Source organism: Indicator indicator, chromosome 2 (genome assembly GCF_027791375.1).
Source record: "Indicator indicator isolate 239-I01 chromosome 2, UM_Iind_1.1, whole genome shotgun sequence".
Lineage (NCBI taxonomy): Eukaryota > Metazoa > Chordata > Aves > Piciformes > Indicatoridae > Indicator > Indicator indicator.
This window is the reverse complement of record NC_072011.1, coordinates 24,022,118-24,044,005: the sequence shown is the minus strand read 5'-3', so window position 1 is coordinate 24,044,005 and position 21,888 is coordinate 24,022,118. Positions and strand designations below refer to the sequence as shown.

General features: G+C 42.7%; 2 protein-coding genes across 3 annotated transcripts; both read right to left on the bottom strand.

Moving 5' to 3' along the window:
- Positions 1 to 6,516: 6,516 nt before the first annotated feature.
- PNLDC1 (PARN like ribonuclease domain containing exonuclease 1) lies at positions 6,517 to 18,246 on the bottom strand. The gene is made up of 19 exons (XM_054396606.1): positions 18,171 to 18,246; positions 17,575 to 17,632; positions 17,403 to 17,476; positions 16,452 to 16,485; positions 16,206 to 16,329; positions 15,408 to 15,496; positions 15,019 to 15,119; positions 13,651 to 13,730; positions 12,348 to 12,485; positions 11,688 to 11,757; positions 11,379 to 11,464; positions 11,105 to 11,160; positions 9,934 to 10,001; positions 9,021 to 9,074; positions 8,766 to 8,808; positions 8,114 to 8,213; positions 7,436 to 7,611; positions 7,167 to 7,265; positions 6,517 to 6,589 (listed from the first exon to the last, which is right to left on the bottom strand). Exons 1-19 carry the CDS (start codon positions 18,244 to 18,246, stop codon positions 6,517 to 6,519), a joined length of 1,599 nt encoding a protein of 532 aa, XP_054252581.1.
- A 629-nt stretch (positions 18,247 to 18,875) lies between these two features.
- On the bottom strand, positions 18,876 to 21,763 carry MRPL18 (mitochondrial ribosomal protein L18). Of its 2 annotated transcripts, none has more exons than XM_054395636.1 (4): positions 21,610 to 21,763; positions 20,675 to 20,855; positions 19,343 to 19,577; positions 18,876 to 19,080 (listed from the first exon to the last, which is right to left on the bottom strand). In XM_054395636.1, exons 1-4 carry the CDS (start codon positions 21,671 to 21,673, stop codon positions 19,009 to 19,011), a joined length of 552 nt encoding a protein of 183 aa, XP_054251611.1. In that variant the 5' UTR covers positions 21,674 to 21,763; the 3' UTR covers positions 18,876 to 19,008. The 2 variants fall into 2 exon arrangements, with proteins under 2 accessions (XP_054251611.1, XP_054251619.1); XM_054395644.1 differs by having other exon boundaries at positions 19,018 to 19,080; positions 19,339 to 19,577.
- Positions 21,764 to 21,888: the final 125 nt, after the last annotated feature.

Sequence of the window (21,888 nt, the reverse complement as noted above, 5' to 3'; positions counted from 1 at the left end):
TCCTGATATGGGCCAGGATGCTGTTGACCTTCTTGGCCAACTGAGCACATTGCTGGCTCATGTTCAGATGGCTGTTGACCAGCCCCTCCAGTCCTTTTTCTGACAGGCAATTTTCCAGCCACTCTTCCCAAGCCTGTAGCATTGTATGGGGTTGTTGTGACCCAAGCACAGGACCTGGCACTTAAACCTCATGCAATTGACCTCAGCCCATTGATCCAGCCTGTTCAGATCCCTCTGCAAATCCTTTCTACCTTTGAGCAGATCAACTGCTCAACTTTTCACCCTAATTTGGTGAAACCAGTCCTTGAACACCCACAGGGACAAGGCATCCATAACCTCTCTGGGAAACCTGTTCCAGAGTCTCACCACCCTCATACTGAGGAACTTCTTCCTGAGATCCAGTCTAAACCTATTCTCCTTCTTTCATCCATCCCACTTGCATTCTCTTTTTTGGAGCCTTTTCTGCCTGGACAGCAAGATGGGGAATTGCACCAAATGAAGCAGTCCGCTCACTGAGGACTCTGGGAGCAGCATCACAGTATTTATTTTCACTTCTGTCATTAATTACTTCATTTAACTCTTCTTGTGACTCTCTCCAATTTGATCTTGCTCAACACTGTCCAAAAGAGGCTTCCACAGCAGGGCCCCCAAATGTGGCCTGTCCTTTCCATCCTTGTTGCTGTCATGGCATTCCTCATCTTTGCTGTGCTTGTCAGACCCACAAGCACTGTGAAATGCAGACCTCCTACATCACTGCCACTTAGGCTTCCTTACATTTCTGGTTTGTTCAACATCACGAACAACAATGCAAGTGTCAGGGAGCAGAGGAGGATGAGACATGGAGAAGCCATCCAGAGAGTACTTCAGAGTACTTCAGAGAGCTGCAAAGGATGGGATAGAGAGGGCAAAGATGAGAGCAGAAATATAGCCAGGAGAGTTGGAAACCCAGGAGTTCAGCTACAAGACCCTCTTAAGGTCTTGTAACTAACCGCCTTGTAAGGTCACTCTGCAGGTGAACAAGTTTATCAGACTCGTGAAGATTATAAAGACACTAGGTGAAGTTACCAAGGAAGAGTTTGTAGTCTTCACAAGTGACTTTGAAGGGGAGGTGAAACAAGCAGGGGGTGGTGTTGTCAGACACATGGTGTAGCAAAACCAAAATATTTCTCCATTGGCAAAGAAAATCAGTTTCTGAAAAGTTCAGGTAAACTGTAAATTCTCCTTTTTTTTTTTTTTTTAAAAAAAAAGGCCCCCCCCCCCCAACTTTTGTAGTCAAAATGCCACTTGTAGGTGAATTTTGGATTTCTTAAGAAGAAAAAAACAACCAACCGACCAAAAACCTCATTAAATTCTCAAAGCTTTAATGAGACAAAGCATTTCACATCTCAAAAAATCAAATGCAAGTGGCTACAAGATGGGAAGCTTCTGCTCATGCATTGCAGGGATAAGGAGTAAAGAAAGCAAAAAAATATACAGACCACTCTACCAGGTGGTTTCAACCACTCCCCTTCTGTAGGGTCCCTACTAGAGTGATGCAAAAGGAATTTCCTCCCAGCCCCATGACTGAACAAGCCAGCTGAGCAGACTAAAGGAGGCAGGGAAACCAGCTCCAGTGTGGAGAGCTGAGAATCCACAGGCTGCCCAATGCCAGGGCACAGACACAGGTCCAGGCTGGCTCTGGCAGCTGTGTTGAGCTGGGTGCAGAATGGGGAAACCACAGCTGTATTCAGCTGGCCCAGGACACCTGCCTGGGCCAGCAGAACAGAGAACAGAGCACCAACCCCATGACAGAAAAAGTGTTAGGGGAAGAAATCCATACTCAGAGAGTTTCATCCATTTTTATACTTCAGAGCTGGAGGAGGAGATTAACAGGAAAGAAACATTGACATTGCAGGTTGCCAGCTCCTGATGTCAGCTGCTCCAGCCCTATTGCCCATCTCTGGTCAGCTGAGTGGCCTTTTTGCTGATATGGCACATTAGCGGCTGAACATGCAAAACTCTGAGAGAAATGGTAACCTTCATCAAGGAGGAAATGATGTGTAGGTGAATGTGCCAAAATCTCCAGCCTTGGGCTGGAGCCCAGTTTCACCCTGCAGATCATTGTAGCAAACGCTTTCATAACACCTTCAGCTCCTAGTCACCAATTTCTGCCCATCCTCTCCAAATCCAACTTCTTCTAGTCCCCCTTCCCCACTGCAGAGAGGCAAAGCCTGTCTCTTTCCTACTCTGAAACACCCTGTGACCTAATGGGGACCAACAACTGGGAAGAAGGGGTGGGATCAGAGACCTCTTGTACTCTTTCTCTGCCAGCAATGGGGCTGCTAATCATAGCATGTCTTCCAGGAGTTCATGACCACTGCTCTAGCACAAATACTAATAAAAATACCTGATGGACAAACACATCTTCCTTGGGAACTGCTTGCAGCATGGGGATAGAGCAGTGCTCCATGCAGCACCAGCCCCATATCTTGCGCAGTGTGAAGCCACCATGGGCCAGCAGCCACCACCAAGTACTATTTGTTCCTCCATGTGTCCTCTCCAGCAGTTACCACCACTGGAAGCACACAGATAAAGGAGGATAAGTTCAGTAGGGAGCAGGTATAGACTCAGAGGTGCCAAACAGACTGTACAGGTATTTGGGAGTCTAAAGATGGCAGGAGTGCTTATGGGATTAGGAAAGGTTCTCCAGTTGCATTTCTGTCCTCCATTACTTGTGCCAAGTTATAGTATATATAGGATGTTCAAGCTGTGGAGCAAGAACATCATCCCTCCACAGGGACACCCCTGGCTGAGCAGCCAGCCCCAGCCCAACCCCTGGAGGCTGCTGGACCACAGGGGAGGGCCAGCAGCCCAGCATGTCTTCTGTGGCATTGGTTCCCATGACCCAACAGCCCCATGGAACAATTACATGAAGCTGCTTCAGTCCCACATCCCAGGGGAGGGGGCAGGTTTTGAGCACTGCAGGCAGCTGTGGGAACCTGTGGGTTTCCAGATCCTTGTATTGATGTAGGAATGGCAAACTGTGTTGCATGTGTTTCATACACACAACAGATGAGTTCCAATAGGTCAGAGAACTGCCTGTTTTGGCTACACCGGCCACACTTGTAAGGAAGCAGCTTGCCAAACAGTGAGAAAGTGTAGAGAGCATGGCCTTTGATAACCAAAAGCTGGAGGCAGCAAAGCAGAAATTCCTAGCAGCACCTTTCAAAGCAGGCTCAGAATATGCACAGCTCTGTCTCATCACCAGTGCCAAGTTTTATAGGACAAATAAAGTAGTTTGTATTACTTCAAACCACAGAGTAATGATTACCAATTAATCCTCCACTGCTTAGAAATCCAGATAAGCTGCAGTGGTGTCAGTGAGTTAGACCAGGTCCAGACTTCAAACTACTTCAGGATTTTCTCAATTTTTCTGTGCCTGATGGTGTTGAACAACCCATTTTCATCTTTCAAATAATACCTTTCTTTCCTTTTTTTTTTTTTAAACCTGTATGTGCCTCTGCCAGGGAACCATGTGTTTCCTAGGCATTGCAACCATTACCACTTGCAGATTTCTACCTCATAGGTATTTTTAAATGCTTGCTTGTTTTATGCTCAGCTGGCTAAGGAGAATTTGCAAGAGGATTTAACTAGTCACTTGTCTGTTAGGGTACTGATGGAAGAGGTTCATTTGCATCCCTCCCCCCCAAGGATGTGAGTATATCAAAAAATCAAACTGTTCTTGGAAACATATATTCTGATTTGCAATGCTCTATTTCATAGAATCCAATCTTAGAATCAGCCAGGTTGGAAGAGACCTCCAAGATCATCCAGTCCAACCTATCACCTAGCCCTATCCAATCAACTAGACTATGGCACTAAGTGCCTCATCCAGGCTTCTCTTGAACATCTCCAGGGATGATGACTCCACCACCTTGCTGGGCAGCACATTCCAATGGGCAATCACTCTCTCTGTGAAGAACTATTTGCATGGTTTTACTTTGAATGAACACCTTCACAACTTTAATTCTACCATCTTGTTTCACTGAGGGTTGAAATTATCTTTTCAAGTCTTATAGCTGAAGTACAAGTTCCTCACAGTGCTGTGAAGCAGTTATTCTATAACTGCTGGTAGGGACTTTGCTGTGGATTCATCACTGTCTTAGGGAGACAGGCTTGATTTTCTGACCTGCCAGCCCTTAAAGCCACTCAGCAACTTTGACATGCACTTCTTCAGAAGGAGTTACGAGGCAGGTTCCACCACTCCGAGGTGGCTTTACAAGCATCAAGCATCAAAAAGTATCCCCCCACACACACTCCTTGTAGAAGGCATGCAGGAACAGGTATAACCCTGAACTTCTTTTGATACTTTCAACTTCAATTAATGACAATTCCCTCCCTAGGCTGGAGCAGAAGCAATAGCTGAAGTAGGAATGGCCAGACTGGCATGCTCAGGGAGATTTTTGTCTTGAGGTACAGCTGCTCAGAAAAACTTGTAAATCTGTTCCCACGGCTAAAAGTTGCTGCTCTGATTTGTTAGACTAGCCTCCAGCTAACCCATTTCATGGGAACTGACAGCTACTACAGCTGACTGATGTCTTTAAAAGGCTCTGAGCAGTGAGTGACCCTAGATATTGCAGACAAGCAACTTATTTCTATAAATTCTCCCCTAGGAAGGAGATCAGAATACACTCAACTCACTCTCATTTCTTCTTCACGTATTTACTCTGCATGTAAACTTAACTGATTTATAGTAGGAATATCTAGTAGATCTACAGCAATTGTTATTTATAAGTTCCCCCAGCTCCAATGCAGGAAAGGCGAGCTTCTTAATTCACTACACTATGCTGCTCTATGAGGTATGCCCATCCCTTGAAAAGGGAGAAGGCATGGTCAGACTCATGAGCTATTTCTCAAAAAAGGGGAAAGGATCTCTTCTTTCTTCCACAGGGAAGCATGTTTTTCCAGACAATGAACCAAGAGAGAGAATAGTTCTGCAAGGAACCAATTCATTTTTTGTCTTCCTGCCACATGGGAGAAGAAAAATGGGAGGAAAGGAACAAGATTTAAAAGACAAGACAGTTTTTTTGTTCCTTCAAAATGCAGGCTCCCATAAAAACTGCTTTGCTTTTCCAAGATAACAGCATCTACATCTTCATAATCCCCAGGCTGTAAAGATTAGTTGGAAGCAAGGCAGCATCTTCCCACATTTAAGTAGCTCACTAAATCCTGACCCCTGAGAACAAGAGTATTGTTTCCCACATCATAAGCCAAGAAAATTGTTTTTATGGGAAAATGCACACTATTGCCTATAATACCTGATGAAAATTTCCCCAAAGCTACACAACACCCAGAGCCTGTGTTCTCCTTGACACAAGAAGGGTATCTAGTGATGCTAAAAAGACAAAAAAAAAATTAAAATTGCATACACAAGAGGCAGATACTTACACTGCTATTTGAAGGAACACTGCAACAGAGAACCCCATCACTGAAGGAGTTACCAAAAAAACTCCCACAATAATTAATCAAGAGGTCAGTTACTTGTCTGGCTAGGAGCTGGCTTATGAAAATAAGTGTAAACCACAAGCTCTGCAGAACCACATCTGAAGATACACTGCCCTTCTCTCCTAAAGAGAGCATGTGATCTTCAGGCATACCACAATACTGTGCTGCTGCTTTAAGGTCCCCTGCAGCAACTCCCATTTTACAGTCAATTAAAGGCAGATTCCATATATAGCACATGGTTATGGCCCCCCTCCAATTAGGTCTGACTGATGAAATCTAGGGACCATTATTTGGAAACTAGTAAGAGAAGGAAATTAGTAAGAAAAATTTCTGAAGACTACAGTCCCTAGACTGACAAATACTCCAGCTGTATCAAAGAAACTGATCAACAAAGTGTATCACATGATACTTTTGGCTAAAGAACCACTCACACTGTGCACTGGAAGCAAACAGAAATGTGTGCCAACTCACCTGACCTGTGTCTATTGCACAAACTGGAAGCTGATAAAGTCCACTTATCTGTGCTTATCCTCAGCTCCACTGAAAATACCAGTGCATCACACAAATAGCACTAGAAATTATTTACTATTCCCCAGAATCCTTCATGAGTGGTTTCTCCAACTCTGCCCATTTTCATTTGGTAAAGTGACATTTCCCTTGATTACAATTGAAGCTAAAAATACCCTCTTGCATTTCATGACTTCCTGACCTTCATCAGAAATGTGTTCTATGCAGCAGGGTTACAAATAGCTGCGAACAACCAACAGAGGATCAAAGTAAGTTGGACATTGAAAGAACCACCTCTCCCTCTTCACGAGGGGACTATGCTATGAACAGTTTACAAAATATTACAAATTGGAAACCAACACATCTTTACAAACATACTTCCAAGGAAGAAAAGAAAAACAAAACACCACTATTCATAGCTTTTTGGGTTTTTTCTTATAGTTTATTAAATGAAGTGAAACAAAACATAGACAAACATAAAAAGTAAGGTCTGTGTTCCTCACATCTCATCTGTAAGGCAGTCTTTTAGAATGAACAACGAGGAGCTCCTCCAAGTGCAAAGGCCAATAGAGACCACACTACCACAATACCAGAGATTCTAAAGGACAAGAATGATAAAATGCTGTTATACTACTTATATTTGGAGCTTATTTTAATTTTAGTAAGCACTAAGATCCTTTTCCAAACCAGGTCAAACCAGAAACTCACTCTTCAGGAGCATCATTGTCACTGCCTCACAATAAGATTGTACCTTAAATCTTGAGTTCCCTCCTTCTACCAAGCCTTCAAGGCTGCTGTATTAAAAACACACCCATCCCACACCTGGGAGACTCTGCCTCTCTCTGTTCAAGCTTATTACAGCTAGCACTACAGCTCATTGAGATAACACCCCGTCTGTTACAACAGCTCATACATAGCCTTGTGCCATCCATGTGCCATCCATAGGGTAACATTCCCTGGTTAAATGAGGATCACGACTAAAGTCTAGTTGGGCTGAAAGCTCACAAGTAGCCACCCAACAGTCGGCAAATGAATCTGCTTCTAAAGCCCTTGCTCTCCTGAAGAGCTGGGAGAAGAACATCGCAAAAGAGAGGCCGCCTGTGCTGTGAGAGCGCAGGGCGCTGCGGAAGGAGCACCTTCCCCCCCGCCCTGCGCATGCCGTTTGCCCAGCTCACCGCAGAAGGCAGTTCACGTGCGGAGAGTGCCTCCAGTGGCGGTAGACGGAAATCCGCAGATGAGGGTGATGCCTAAAGTCTCGCAGAACAAACCTGACGCTGTAACGAAAACGGAGGTCGTGAGCCGTGACTTCCAGGATACTTACAGCATCCCACAACTAACGGCAGAAATCTCTTTTAACAGTGGCCACAGCAGAGGGAAGGTGGGATGAAGACCTGGATCAGAGAGCATCAAGGGGCAAAAAAATTAAGACTTCCCAGTCACTTACTGCTTGAATTTATTGGAGAGCAGAATGAACTGGTTCTTTGAAAGTCGTCTGACATCAAAGTGACAAAAAGCTTTAAACTCTTGGTAAATCTGCCTTTCATTCACCTCTGGCCACCCTTGGACGTGGACAACCAAGAGAGGGGGAAGCTGGCAGGGGGTGTCCTCTCCTGAAAAATTCTGGAAAACATGCAATATTGAGACATACCTGAGTTGAGAAACACTAAGGCAGCACTCTAATATAATCAGAAAGTATACAGAACGTGACACAAAAATAAGACAAGCTATGCACCACAGGTGTTGGTGTATAATTATTTTTCTTTTGTCCCAAGATTTTTCTAAAGCTAAGTCATAAAAGCAAACTGTCAAATTTACCATGGGAAATCATCAGAGAACTACCCAAGAAACAGCAAGCTCTCTTACAGAGCAGAGAGAATTAGGGGAATGTGATCTGACTAATGCCATCTGACTAATGCCATCTTACAGGGTAACGATATTAAAACATTTCACAAGCAGAAATTCAACTCATTTGCCATTTTGAAAGGTCAACTGTGTACTGACAGCAACTTCTGCCACAGTAGGTTCAGGCACAGGTGGATTTTTCTCCTCTGATGAAGCCATCAGCTAGGCTACTAACCCACACATCCCATAAAGTGGTCACAGACTTGCAATTCGTACGCACAATGCTTGAAACACCACCTCGGACGAAATTCACTTTGTTCAGATACTTGGCTAACACGGCGAGATACTGAGAGAAAGAAGGTGCAGCCGCCACTGCCTCACTACATCTGCAAACAAAATGCAACAAAGTTTTGTTTGTCCAGCACTGCAGAGTGTCTTTTGAGCACAGATCTCCTGAAGTAACTCTTTAACTGGGGACAAGAGGCGTTTCAGGTCTTGCTATCATCTATATAAAGTCAAAGAGCTGAAAGCAAAGGGAAGGGTTTTGAGCCTTTTCTGATCTTAACTGAAAGCACTGAATCATAGATTTAAAAAAATGGAAACTAATGGAAAATTATTTGACCCTTACCCAAGTGAACTGATCCTGAGAGATCTTGTTCAAGGATCAAGGAGTCATAATGTTATTTCCCAACCCCTGAGCCCTTGCATGGCCCCTGATTTAATTTTTTAAATGTCATCTTTGACATAAAGCTACTACTTTCAGATTTCTAAAATAAAAATCTAATAAGAACAGTGACGTTCCCAGTAACACTTGCCCTTATCCAAAAGGAAGGCCAGCCCACAAAAAGTCAGCCAGAGCAAGCTGACAACTCTTTTCCATAGGGTCCCATCCTCTTAAAGCAATTTTCAGTAAACATTTAAACATAACTCACTCTGTGTGTCTGCACAGTAGCAAATGAGCTGACTTCAGAAGAACTAGAAGGAGGAATATTGAGGCAGCATTAGAACAAAGCTAAAGAAATGTAACTAAACAAATGGAAAGCAAAGACTCACTGAAGTGCAGCTATGTTACCAAGAGCAACAGACTGTGTATAAACAGTATTTCTTAGCACAACATGAAGCTACGGAGCAGGAAACGAATTGCCAAATCCCAGCCCAAATTCTAAAGTGTTTACAAAGCATTTTACCTGAACCACAGAGAAATGCATCATAGCCTGCCTCATGAGGAAATTTCTTCTCAGCTGCAAGTGTCCAACAAAATAAAAAATAAAATAAAGAGTAAACACCTTTAGCATGCTGTGGAAACTGCTCCACTGCAGAGTTGTAGCATTCATAAGATCCACTGTCGTGTTTTGGGAGTTTTTTCCCCTCACCCTCAGCTTTATACATTTCCTCACCATGAAACCTTTGCACCTCATACAAAATCTTGCCATGAATTTTAAAACAATACCAACAAAAAAGCAGCAGTTCCATGAATGGCTGAAAACCTTATGCACATTTGGAAAAAAAAAGAAAAAATTAACTTTCATGAAGATTGCAACCAAATCGTGTTCCATACATTATAAATAGTATAGTAACTATTTTGAAGCACAAGGAGCCCTGCAATGCAGGGCACCATGCTGCCAAGAGAAGCTAGGAAACATCTGTCCTACAGCCAGTATCATACCATGTACTGAACACACCCTCCTATATATGAGCCACCAAGCTCCTGATACTTTCTAGAACCTCCCTGCCATCAGATCCCACTGTTTTCTACTCTAGCACCGCTGTTTCCCACCTCCTCTTGCCCCTTCTAAGAGCTAATGAATCTTCACAGCCCCAAGGCATGCTCAGTTGAGCCCAACTTAAATGCACACAACATTTGTGCTAGCACCATGATGCAACCTGCTGGGCACTGCCCTTGTCAACCACCAGGAACACACAAAACACATCACCTCTTGGGAGCCCAGGCTTTGGGTCTGGACAAAAACGTGCATTGGCAGCTTTGTGCAAATTCAGCAGACTGACCAGCACTTATTTATGCTTTGCATGTGAACATCCAGAGAGTAAAACAAAGCTATTTTAAGGTACCAGATTTTATAGATTTACTTAAGAACATACCATATCTTGAACAATCACTTGCAAGAACTGTCACTGGACATGTTGGATCTTTGAGATCTAGGTTGCTGCTGAAGACAAGTGAATATGTAAAGTTTTTGTCTTTCCTCACTAGGTTAAAGACAAATTATTATTCTTTAGTGACCTATGGCTTCGTTTCAGAAAAACCTAGTAGAGACTTTAAAAGAGTTTTTGCAATGTTCTATGAAAAGGCTAAGACATTTAGTTGGATAACATCTAGCAGTTTTCTTCCTGAAAACTAACTGCTAAATACTTTCTCAGTCTCTTGCCCCAATCAAACCTTCTAAGCAGTAAGTCTGCTCTAACTGCATACAAAAAAACACAAACAGAACTAAAAAAAAAAAACCCCAAAAAAAACCTGATGGAAACATCCAGTGAAAGGATTTGACTAAATGGTTCTATTTGAATGGGGAACTCTGGAGGACAGATTAATAAACAGATATTCATGGAATGACTGAAATGAAATAAAAAAAAAAAAAAAAGCATAAAAATTGTGAAGAGACCAGTCTTAAATTGTAAAATCAATGACAAAAAAAAAAAACCTTGAGAATCCCAGTACTGTTTTTATAAGCACTATTTTTGCATCTCCTTCTTGGGAGTTGGGGGTGAGGGAAAAAGAGGTGAAATTTTCTTTCTTAGCAAAACGTACATGAACAATTTATCCACAAAGGTGTTAAAAACCAGAGAACTGTTCTACTACATCACAGCTAAGGTTATGAGGAATGCTGTCTACTCATGTGCTCCATTTGAGCAGTGTATTTAGTTACTGCTTTGGGCTTAGTGCAGCTCTTTCTTGGGAGCTAGCATTTGAAATTAAGAGTGTATTTGCACTGAGAACTGAAAATCACTCATCTCAAAACATGACATGGCAAAAGCAACATACAGCTGTAAAGTTGTATGTAAGACTGTCTGCAAGCCAAACCTGTGATCAGTGGAATAATCGTGGTACAAGATGAGAAGTGACTTAGAACAAATCATTTACTGCACAGTTACTTTAAGAGAAAGATGAGCAGCTATTTTGCTCTTAAATTTTGAAAGAAATCAACTGAAAAACATCTGGGTGTAGGGAAAGTATGAATGTATAAAATGACTCTGAAGTATCTTTCCCAAGAGAATAAAGGGATTGCTAAACACTTTAAACCCCATCACTTACTTGCACAAAATCGTATATGCCTCCAAAAGATCAGACACTCGAGGCAACAGGTATTTCTATAAAATGAGAACATGTTAGAAAACCAACCAAGAAAGACCTTGTGATAAGTGGGCTCATTTACTGAGTTATTAGATGAGATATAAAGTCAGAATGTCTCAGGGCAACACTGAGAGGTGGTCATAGTGCTGTAATCACAGGGCACTGCGGAAAGATCTCTTCTCTTTTGGCTGAAAGACAAGTTTTAAATCCAAACAAAAAGACCTTTGCATCTCACCTTCCAGATGGATTTTGTTACAGTTTTGGTGTCTATAAGGACAGGAAACAGGTTGTGAATATTCCTTTTAAACTCCTCATAGCTTTCTGAAAGCAAAACACATTTAGAGAAACATTGTGGAACGGAGGAAAAGCCAGTAGTATTTCAAACAAGTATGAAAGCGGTGGAGTCAGAGGAGCACAGGTCTAGCAGTTAGAGCTCAGAAGAGGCAACTACCACTGTTGTTTGCTAAGCACTGTGGAGGCTGGGTCCATGAATGATTACTGTGCTTACTGTCCCATCCCCACTGCAAAGACAGCAGCTGTGTACCTGGAAGGGGCTTGTAGAACTTGTCATGAAGATGCATAAGGTCCATAAACATGTTGTGTCCCACCAGGGGCTACAGAAAGAATACAAACATAACAGCCCATTGGAACATATTTTAAGGAGATCTCAGAGATAACCAATTTCAAGCATGTGCAACAGCTGTAATTCTTTCCTCTGGTGGACAGCATCCACACATGCTTTCCCAAAAGTGCTTTCAGGAAATCAGACTTGTGGACTCTCTAAAGGAGGGTATTTTTTTCAGCAGCATTCTAGTTTGAGTGGACCTAAATAGCTAGTTAGATTCTCAGTTCAGTTAATACTAGGAAAAATCTTCCAGCTATCAGATTTATAGGCTTACTCAGAAGGGGAAGAACAGCCTTTGCCTGCACATCACCCATAGTCTTCTGAAGTTGAAATTCATTCAGTAATCTGCATACAGAACTTAAGAATTTCCACACAATCAGGCCAATGGTTTAACACTCATTTTTTCCAACCATGATTACAATCTAAGAATTCATCTCAGTTTTACTGAAATAAACCAGGATAATCACACTGAATGAGTCATTTAATACAAATTACTACTTAATATTTTGTAATCTCTTTACACCCAGTGTAGTAAAGCAAAAAGAGATGAAAAGTGAGAGTAGAGATGAAGCATTTTACCTTCTTGGCTCTAACGAGTGTCAGGAAGAGGTTGGTGAAGCCGCGGGCGGACAGGAGAATAAGCTCCTTCCGGCAGTAGTCATAACGAGAGTTCTCCAGAAGCTGACGATGCTGTGGACTCACTTTTTTCACCATTATCTGAAAACAATCATAGAAGCATTTAGGTTGGAAAAAAATCCTCAAGATCATTGAGTCCAACTATTTACCCTACCAAGTCCACCACTAAGCCATGACCCAAGAACCACACCCACATGGCTTTTAAACACCTCCAGAGATGGTGACTCAATGACCTCCCTGGGCAGCCTGTTCCAATGCCCTCTCAGCATTTTCCTCATGCCCAGCCTATACCTCCCCTGGTGAAGCTTGAGGCCACACAAGAGCAGTCATTGGGTGTCTCAACCTCCCGTGCTTACTGTGGGTCTGTAATTCTGAAGAGAAGCTTATATTCTAGGCTATTAGAATGAAAAAATAGTGCATCCCCTGGGACCTTGGATCTGACTCACTTATCTTCCATATAGAGATCAGTGCTCCAGGAACAAAAGAGATTTCCTTTAAGGGTGTCATGTTAATGATTCTCTTGTTAAGAGAATGGTTCCTACCACAGTTGGGGTTTTTTTGATCACAACTGAACATAATTCAATTGAACTTCACACCAATATGGTAAGTTCAGAGCACTGAAAACTAAACAGTAGTCACACAAACTGAGTCCCCAGAGGCTATGCTCTGGGTGAGAAGTCTGGGTAGATCTATCACTCTGACTTCTGTAATGTACTTCTAAACAACTGACTGGTATCATACTCACACTATGTTTTGAGAAGTCTACAGCCATAGGTTTCATTCAGAAAACATTGTACCAAACATAAAATAGCAATAGCAAACCAGTTAGCCATGTAACAGTAAGAGTCTTAATGGTAACTATATAGCAAAAGTCAGCAGAGGAAAATTACAAAAAAAAAAAAAAAAAAGGCTAAACCCTGTACATTCTTGTGGAAGCACTGACAGATCTAACCAAGTCTGGAAATACAGACATACTTCCCTTCAGAAGTGCCCCATGGACAAGTATTTCCAGCTCAAATACTTTTTGGGTACAAGACAAAAAGAAACTGAAGTTACTCAGTTTTCTGTATCTCTTTTCTTGGAATCCCACAATCAACACTTTGCAGAACATTCCTTGTTATTGTCCTCTCCTTGTCTGGACCTTACCTTTAAAAGTACAAGCAACATTTCAGAGTCCCTGCAAGAATGCCAGTCCTACCTGTCTAGATAGAAGCCTTATTTTCAAAAGGTTCACATTTCTTCTCACCTTCTTCCCTCCAAGAGGCTGTGTCCAAACATTTTGGAGAGCCCGTCTCAGAACCAGCTGAACTTCAAACATCTGATAGCCTGACACAAAACCAAACAAACATAAACCCTCAAAAAAAAACCCCAACCAACCAAAAACAAAGAAAAAAGAAAGTAGTAAAAATTTCAAAGGTTAAGACAAACCAATTTAAGAAAACACATTTTTCCAGACAGAACTGACCAGATGCTTCTCCCCCAGTGTATAGAAAATACTCCCAAATGTATGAACTTGGTATATTACTATAAAGGATGACAGCCAAAGGGACATCAGAGGGAGCAAAGCAAAACAGAAACATGGGACTGAGAATTTCTTTTGTGAGTACACAGAAGAAAAAGCGAACAGAAGAGGCAGGAAGGCTACTATTTTGAAAAAAAACTGAATGTGTGTTTGGAAGGTTTCAGAGCAACACACCCAGAAGCCAAATGCACATGCATGGTTCCACCGCATTTCCCCCCCACAGCTGATAAGGAACTAACCCCGTACTCTTCTGAAGAGGCTTCAAAAGAGACACCTTAATCAGTCTTATTGCTTACTTAGTGTCTTACTTGTCACAGATGCTCACTGTTGCCAAACACTATTAAAGTATCAGTATCATATCTATTACAGCTGACACAGAAGATACACTACCCACCCCCTGAATTTCACACCCTGAAGAAAAATTAAAAAAGACAAATCCTTAAATATTTTCTGTTCTTCCTCCTTCTTAACCTCTTCTGTTACTCCCTGATCTAGAGGATTAAGATTTTGTTTCTGTGAGCAACCTATAATTCTCTGTCCCTCAGCTCCTCCAGAACAGTACAGGAATTCCTCAGCTCTGCTACAGCATTCCCAAGAGCTAATGCACATGGTAAGGGGCCTGTCTATCCTTACTGGCATATATATGTCTCCATGGCACTCTTTGTTGCTTCACATCAGAAGAACAACTCTGATGGGTGAGTGCCTTTCCCTTCTACAAGGGAAAGAAAACAAAACCCAGATCACCCAAAATTTGTAACAAGTCAGAAGTTGTTCTGATTCAGAGTAACTACAAATTCTCCAGCTGTTGGTCTGAAAGAGCACAACATGAAAGTTAACTACCACACTCCAAGCTCTTAGGCATCCACTTCCACTGCAGAAAAATCACCACTTCACAGAGCAGAAAAACAGAGTCCAGAGATGAATCCCAGACCAGATCTGAGATGTACACAGGGACAAAAAGGTGCAAAGCCAGGATGGGCATAGATGCTTTTCTTCTCAACAGAGCAGTTTAACAGAATAGGCAGCAAAGAACAGTAGCAGTCCTTGGGGTTCATAAGTGATGAAACCACTCAAAGGCATCCTGTTTCATACCACTCAGATCCTGCAGAATCATAGTCTCCTCTTCCTCTGCAGCAGCTATCCAACAGGTGACTTTATCAATAGCCTTCTTCAGCACATCCCTATCCAGGGAACTAAAGCAGAATCAGGTGGGAAAAGGCGGTGTGAGAAAAAGCTCTTTACAGATGGAGCCTTGTGCCTTGCTGTGAGAAAGCAAAAGCATCTTTTCCTAACATTCACCCAACTCTCCACATTGTATCCTGTGATCTCAGACTTCCTTCAGACAGATCACAGCATGCTGGAACAGCTGGTGGTGAGACATTCACACCAAGAGGCATGAGTATTTCTACAGTGTGATCTGAATGAAGGTGAGCTGTCACCACAGTCAGTAGTGAGGAGCCACGTCTCTGAATAGTGCTCACCTGCTGTGTTTCCAGCTACTTGCTGAGAGATGCTGGCTAAAGATCTTCTCCTGTACCTCATTCATATATGGGATTCCATCTTTGAGGAACTGAAGCGGAAGAAAAAAACAGCCAGGCTGGTTACCCTCCACTGGACTTTCTTGCAGAAAATTATACAATAGCACATTAGCCAAGTCCAAAACCAGCATATACTTGGAAGCTGCTGGTGCTCATTCTCAGAATATCCTCTTCAAAAATACAAATTGTAGGTAATTCAAGACGCATTCTTACATAAAGGAAAAAGTGTTTATGTGTGGAGGAAAAAACAGAATTTTTGTCAACTGCAATAAATTTTTTTATTATTCTGCTTTTATCTTCCCTTTAATGAGATACTTCAAGTGTCAAGCTTTCACGATGCTTCCTATACAAAATTGCTAAACAGTGCTCTTGTATGATGACATGGTCTGAATTTTACAGGAAATGTAGTAATATGTAAGATGCAGGTAAACTGAGACTTCCTGACCTTCATGGCTACTAAAGACTCCCTCTGAGGTCCATTTAATAACTCCTCAGCTCACCAGAGATAGGTCTTCCTTTTTTGAGGTGGGGAAATCTGTCTTAGGCTAACAAAGGTGTGGTTACTGACTCTAAGGGAGTGGAAAAAAAACAGCACTAACTCTCCCTGTTGATAATGAACCACATGTTGCATTCACACTTTAGCAAGATGCCATTTTTCCCAGAAATGTAGGGAATCTTAAATTTCTCCTGTAGTTGCAGAGACTTCCTTTGTTCTATGTTTCTGGCAGAGAGATTCCATACCTTATTATAGTCAAAGCCATAATGCGACAGGAACTGAATGCTAGATGCAGAGAAGGTAAATTCGACATCTGTAATTCCCATTGTTGATGGAAAGAGAAAAAAGTTGTATGAATGCACCACATACCTACAAAAAGACAAAAATCTTTCTAGCACATAATTACAAGAAATAACTCCTCCCAAGAGAATTCTGGGTAAGATCTCAACTGCACTGTCTTCATTATAACTGAAAACTGCTTTTTTACTTACTTGTTTGAATTTTCATTTGAGAAAATTGCCAGCCCTGCAAGACAGAGACACCTCTGTTGAAATAGCAATGTTTAGCTGGATGTCTATAGATACTGTGACAGCTAAAGAAGGGATGTGAGAATCCTCTTATAGAGGACTAATGCTACAAACAGGGCAAATCTTAACAGCAACTACAAAGCCACTCCTCTGCTCCCCAAGGGCTGAACAGGGATGAGTTTTTACTGATAAGTGGGAAAAGTCTGTTTAAAGACCAAATGGATCGAACAATGGGTGAGGGGAGTTGGTGATGAAAATCTGCAACCATGTGTAATGTAGGTGTGCAGGTCCTGCTATGCTACAAAAGCATTTGGAAGGAGATAGACACCACAGAAAAGTAACAATTTTACTTTTTTGGGTTTTTTTACTGTTAATCCTTAAAAAGCACATTAAGATTTTATATAGCCTAAAGCATTTCGAACAATATTTTAAACAGTTTTGGAGCTGGTTTCTCCACCTCTAACTGGTTCTTACCTGTCAACAGCCCTCCACCACAGGACTTTTTTCGTGTTCATTCTTTTTTCCTTTAGGAATATCAGAAATACTAGCCTTTATTTTCCTTATGGTTTCCTTATTCATACACTGTATCAAATGATACAGTCTTCAATAGGAGCTGCAGTCAACTACTACTTGCTTGCCTACTCTAAAGCCCTGTATCTGCAATCTTTAAATATGAATTTTAGACCAGTAAAAAGTACAGGGCCCATCGGACTTTAAGCGTTTTAAAATATTTTTAAAAGCTAATAGCAATAAACTTCAGAGGATTAAAAAAAAATCCTACCCTACCACAGCAAATAAATGGCTCTGTAAGGACCAAATTAAGACTGGAGCACCTGCAGGGCTTGCCAGCTGGAAAAGGGCCGGTTACCACCGGGACCTCGAGAAACTTTTTTCGGCATCAAGAACAGAACTTACCAAGCTGACTAACAGTGAAGTGCTGAACGCTCCACCTAGCCTTCAGATACCGTTCCGCAGGAGAATCAAACAGGCTACGAACAAAACCATAACTGGGGGGAGCAGAAACAACACATGGGTAGTTCTCACAGAGCTAAAGCTGCAAGTGCCCCTTATATTCGAAGTCCTTTACCTCGGTTCGTTATTTTGTGGGAAAATCGAATGCAAGCCAGTAAACTCCATATCAAGGGCTGTCGAGGCGGAAAGAACACAAAAACATTTGTATAAAGCGTGCACTCCACCAACATCAGGACAAAGACGTGTGAAACAGGTATCTCTTCACCATAACCTCTGTTAAACCCACCAGGAGCAAGCTCGAGAAAAGGCAACTGAATGCCGCTGAAGTCGCGACTTCCTCACCCCTCCTGCGAGGCAAGGAAATCAAAACACTCCCCCGGCAGAGTCTGCCTCATTTCTGGAGTGTGACCCCGCCCGCAGCTAACATCCCGAGCCCCCACCCACCGAGCCGAGGCCAACAGCGCTGCGAAGGTGCACTTTCTAAACGGCTGCCGGGTTTATAGGATGGCGTCTCGGTGTTCGCTGCTTGTAGCATACACTAGAGCCATTACCCGCTAAAATACATCTCAGTGCCACCGTCGCTACGGCCTCCGCCCTCGCCAGGCAAAGGCCTGACCCTCCCCCTCAGCAGGAGGCCCAGGGCGGTGGCCAAGCGGGCCGCAGGGATCGAAGCACCGCTAACCACAGCAGGCCTCCCCTCTTGCCGCTCACCCAAGAAGGCAGCGCGGCGGATGCGATCCTGGAGACGCGACAGGCGCCGCTCGAAACAGGCCGCCCCCACCTCCATTGCCTTCGACTCTGCGCGCCTGCGCCGCTCTGCGGGGCCGCTTTAAAAAGGTGCAGACAGCAAAGCCGGCCGGCACGCGAGGTTGGCGGTGAGGAGGCAGGCGGTGCCGCGGAAATAAAAGATGGAAAGGTTTAGACTCGAAGTATATAAAGGCTGAAAAACGTGTCACACGCAGCGTGGGACACTGAGTAGCCCCGACGAATTCAGTTCTGCCGATTGATCGGGCAGGCAAGCTGACGGTATTGAGCAGACACCGAAAGAGAGAAAGGGGGTTTCTGAGTCCCTACAGCTTCCCTCCTCATCTGTGAGGGTTAAGCAGTTAGAAGCTGAGGGTTGCAAGGAAGCTGCAAAGACGAGTTATGAGAATTTAACCTTTTTACCAAGTTTAGTGCATCACTTTAGTACAGTTCTAAACCTTAACAACTGCATTAGACTGGCAGTGTACAGGAATCAAATAATCTAAGCATTTACAGAGTTCAGGTTAGGCAAACACAAAATCAGGTATTTAAACTTTTAAAGCATTGAATTCTTCAGTACAGTCTGTTAACCAATCAGACTGAACTATGATAAAAGTTTATTTTAGCCTTAAAGGTTTTGATAATTTTATAATCACAAATATGACACACTTCTGTCCATTTAAAAATATTTTATTGTTAGATGCCACATTCCACCTCTTCCCAGCTCTGAACTTCCACTGTGCTGGTACAGATGCCTAAAGAAGTGACTGGTGCTCCTTCAAAAATTTTCCCAATGGTCTCCATTTTACTGGTAGATTCTTCGTGGCTCACGCAGAATGACGCCACCCTCCTCCATAGCTTTCTCAAATTCCTGGATCTTGTTTAAAAGATAGAGACATGAATAAATACAAAAAAAAAGCCATCAGCACCAAAATACCAGTGAGGACATATCATGTGGAGGGACAGAGGTTAACGGCCTCAGTGAAGCATAATGCCAGGAACTCAAGCTGGTCAAATCTACCCTTCTGAGTGTTGCAAGAAGGACTAGTCAAGCCACAGAAGAAAATTAATGAACAGCAGCAAAATTAATGCTTAAAAAGGAAAAAAAAGAAAACATATTTAAGGAGATAGGTACTTGCCGAGTCGCAACGATGTTCCCAGGGAATAACAGCTTTGAAGTTCACAAAGTTAATTCCTGCTTCCAAACAGCGTTGTGCCATTACACGGCCAAGGTTTTTGCACGCTGTTACTCCCTTAGGACTGTACAGGTGTCTCTTTATAGCCCACTCTCGTGTAGAGGCAGAAACGACAACATCCCCATTACAGCGCTCAACATAGGCCTCTACATAATGCTGTGTCCGCTCAAGCCGTAATCTTGAGTGAAGGAAAGAAGTAACATGGAATTATGGTATCTTTTATAGATCTAAAGAGAGAAAATATTTAAACACTTAAATGCATAAACCACTCACTTTATGAAGTAAAATTGAGCATACTAGAATTATTAATGTAATAACAATTTTTTAGTATTGCTTTTATTATCTAAGGCTTTGTTTATTAGGATGTAAAACAGGATTCATGTTAACAGCTCAACAGAATGAAATTCAAAGAACAGCTTTTCACCAGTTACTCAGGTGCGCAGTGCTACACCACCTCACACCAACACTCACTCCAAGCCCAGCACTGTACACCTGCACAGTGTAGTACAGGTACATCTAAGCCAGACCAGGGGAATTGCTCCAGCAGAAATACAACCTTAGATTTGTTATGCAGTCTCTTAAAAGCTTGTGCTTACACAGCACATTAACTACTTGTTTGGATAAGCAAGCGGTTAAGCAGTATTTCATAAGCTGTTACATACAGAGTATTAGAAGAAATTTTTTCTTATTGCACAGCAACAGTATCAGACTTCCAGGTGTGATCTGGATGCGGTTCTTCCCTCAAGAACAAAATAATGATTTTGAATCCCCATCTTAAAATGAACTTACTTTCTGGAAGACAAGCAATCAGCATTTGCTAAAAAACAAACACCCACACAAAAACCCGAAACCAACCAACCAAACCAAACCCAAAAAAAAACCTCTGAACAAACCAAGAAAACCTCCTAGACTGCTGCTGGTCTGCGCAGGCCTAAAGGAATCCTAAATTAAAGAGTAGTTGCTTAAATATTATTGTTACCTTAACAATAGCATCACAGAATCATTAAGGTTTCAAAAGACCTTTAAAAACATCAAGTCCAACCATAACCCAACTACCATGACTACTAAACTATAGTATGATGCAAACAGTAATTTTCATGGAATGCTAGTCTACTGGCTTCTGAATGCAGAAGATACCTGCTGCTTAAAAACAACTAAAGGAGCAACTGATTCAACAACCCAAAAAGTACATTTTGTAAAAATTCAATCTGGTGGGTTTGAGTGTTTTATGTTTGTTTTGGTGTTTTCATTTCTGCCCATGTCTTTCTGACTCACCTATGCCAGAATTCACGCTTGGGCCATGTTGTCTTCCAGCCACGCTCCTTCCTGGCCAGGGCTAACTGCTCCAAGTTCCGAGGATTCCTATTTGTAAAGTCTTGGGCAACAACCTCATTTTCGCTTGTGTCCACATCAGTCTCAGTTTTGAGACTGGCTGTAGTTGATGCAAAACAAAGACCTTGAAGGAAAGCAGGACAGAAAAAACCTCCCAGAGTTAAAAAAAAAAAAATACCACTGTCAATAGAACAAATACAATACGGTACAAGTCATCAGGGCAAAAATAGTTGTTTGTTTTGCTTTGGGGTTTTGTTTGGTTTTGGGTTTTTGGTTGTTTGTTTTTAATGTAAAATAAATGTATTACCAGACCTCAAACTGTTTCTCCAATTTATGGGGTGAACTGTAGACTAAAATTGAAAAGTGTATTACGTTTCTAAAATAGTTCAAAACTCACGCATAAAATATAAATGTATACATGACCAGAATATCCTTAGGATTAAAGGCTTCAGAAAATACTGAAAGTGAAATATAAAAAAAACTAATGACAGTGCTACCAACTAACAAGGCAAAAATCCTAGATCCTCAAAGGCTATTCGTTACTAATTAAGCTAACAAACACAAATTTGGAGTTAGGCTTGCAAACGCATTGTGCTACATAGCGCTAACCTCTCGCCAGTGATGGACTGGGCCTCTCCTTGTCAGACCGCCCACCCCGGCCCGAGATGCGCTCGCAGCGCCCCCATGCCACAGCAGCCGAACGGCTGTTACAGGCGGGACTCTGGCACACACTGGGTCCTGCCCATGGCAAAGAAGTCCTGCCAGGACACCTGGCCGCCGGATCACGCTGGGATCGACCCTCCGCCGGCAGCACGGGGGATGTGGGCCCCCCTGCTGGAAAAAGCCGCCACGACGAACCGCAGATGGGCTGACCTTACCCGTTCCACGTGCCTGGAGCCTGCCGGTCGCCACCAACAGGCAGATGCGGGTCCTCAGCGCCATGAGAAACTGATCCCCACCACGGCCTCAAGCAACTGTCACCTATCCTCTCAGGGAAACCTGGGCGCCGCCATATTGGTGAGGCTGGTACTTCCCCCGGAAGTCACCGTCTATACGACTTCCGCCCGCAGTCGAGGATGTCACACGGACGGAATTTACCTCCTTTTCCACCTTTCCTAGTGCAGCTGAGGAGAGGCATGTCTCGTTCCGCCAAGTAC

Coding starts and splice junctions, on each gene's coding strand:
- PNLDC1 (XM_054396606.1), bottom strand. CDS start 18,246: ATGGAGGTGGGGGCGGCCTGTTTCGAGCGGCGCCTGTCGCGTCTCCAG. Junction 10,002..11,104: donor GCATATACGATTTTGTGCAA/GTAAGTGATGGG, acceptor ACTTGTCTTCAG/CAGCAACCTAGATCTCAAAG. Junction 6,590..7,166: donor CACGTGAACTGCCTTCTGCG/GTGAGCTGGGCA, acceptor CTTGTCCTTTAG/AATCTCTGGTATTGTGGTAG.
- MRPL18 (XM_054395636.1), bottom strand. CDS start 21,673: ATGGCGCTGAGGACCCGCATCTGCCTGTTGGTGGCGACCGGCAGGCTC. Junction 19,578..20,674: donor AAGCGTGAATTCTGGCATAG/GTGAGTCAGAAA, acceptor CCTTCACTCAAG/ATTACGGCTTGAGCGGACAC. Junction 19,081..19,342: donor GGGAACATCGTTGCGACTCG/GCAAGTACCTAT, acceptor CTTTTAAACAAG/ATCCAGGAATTTGAGAAAGC.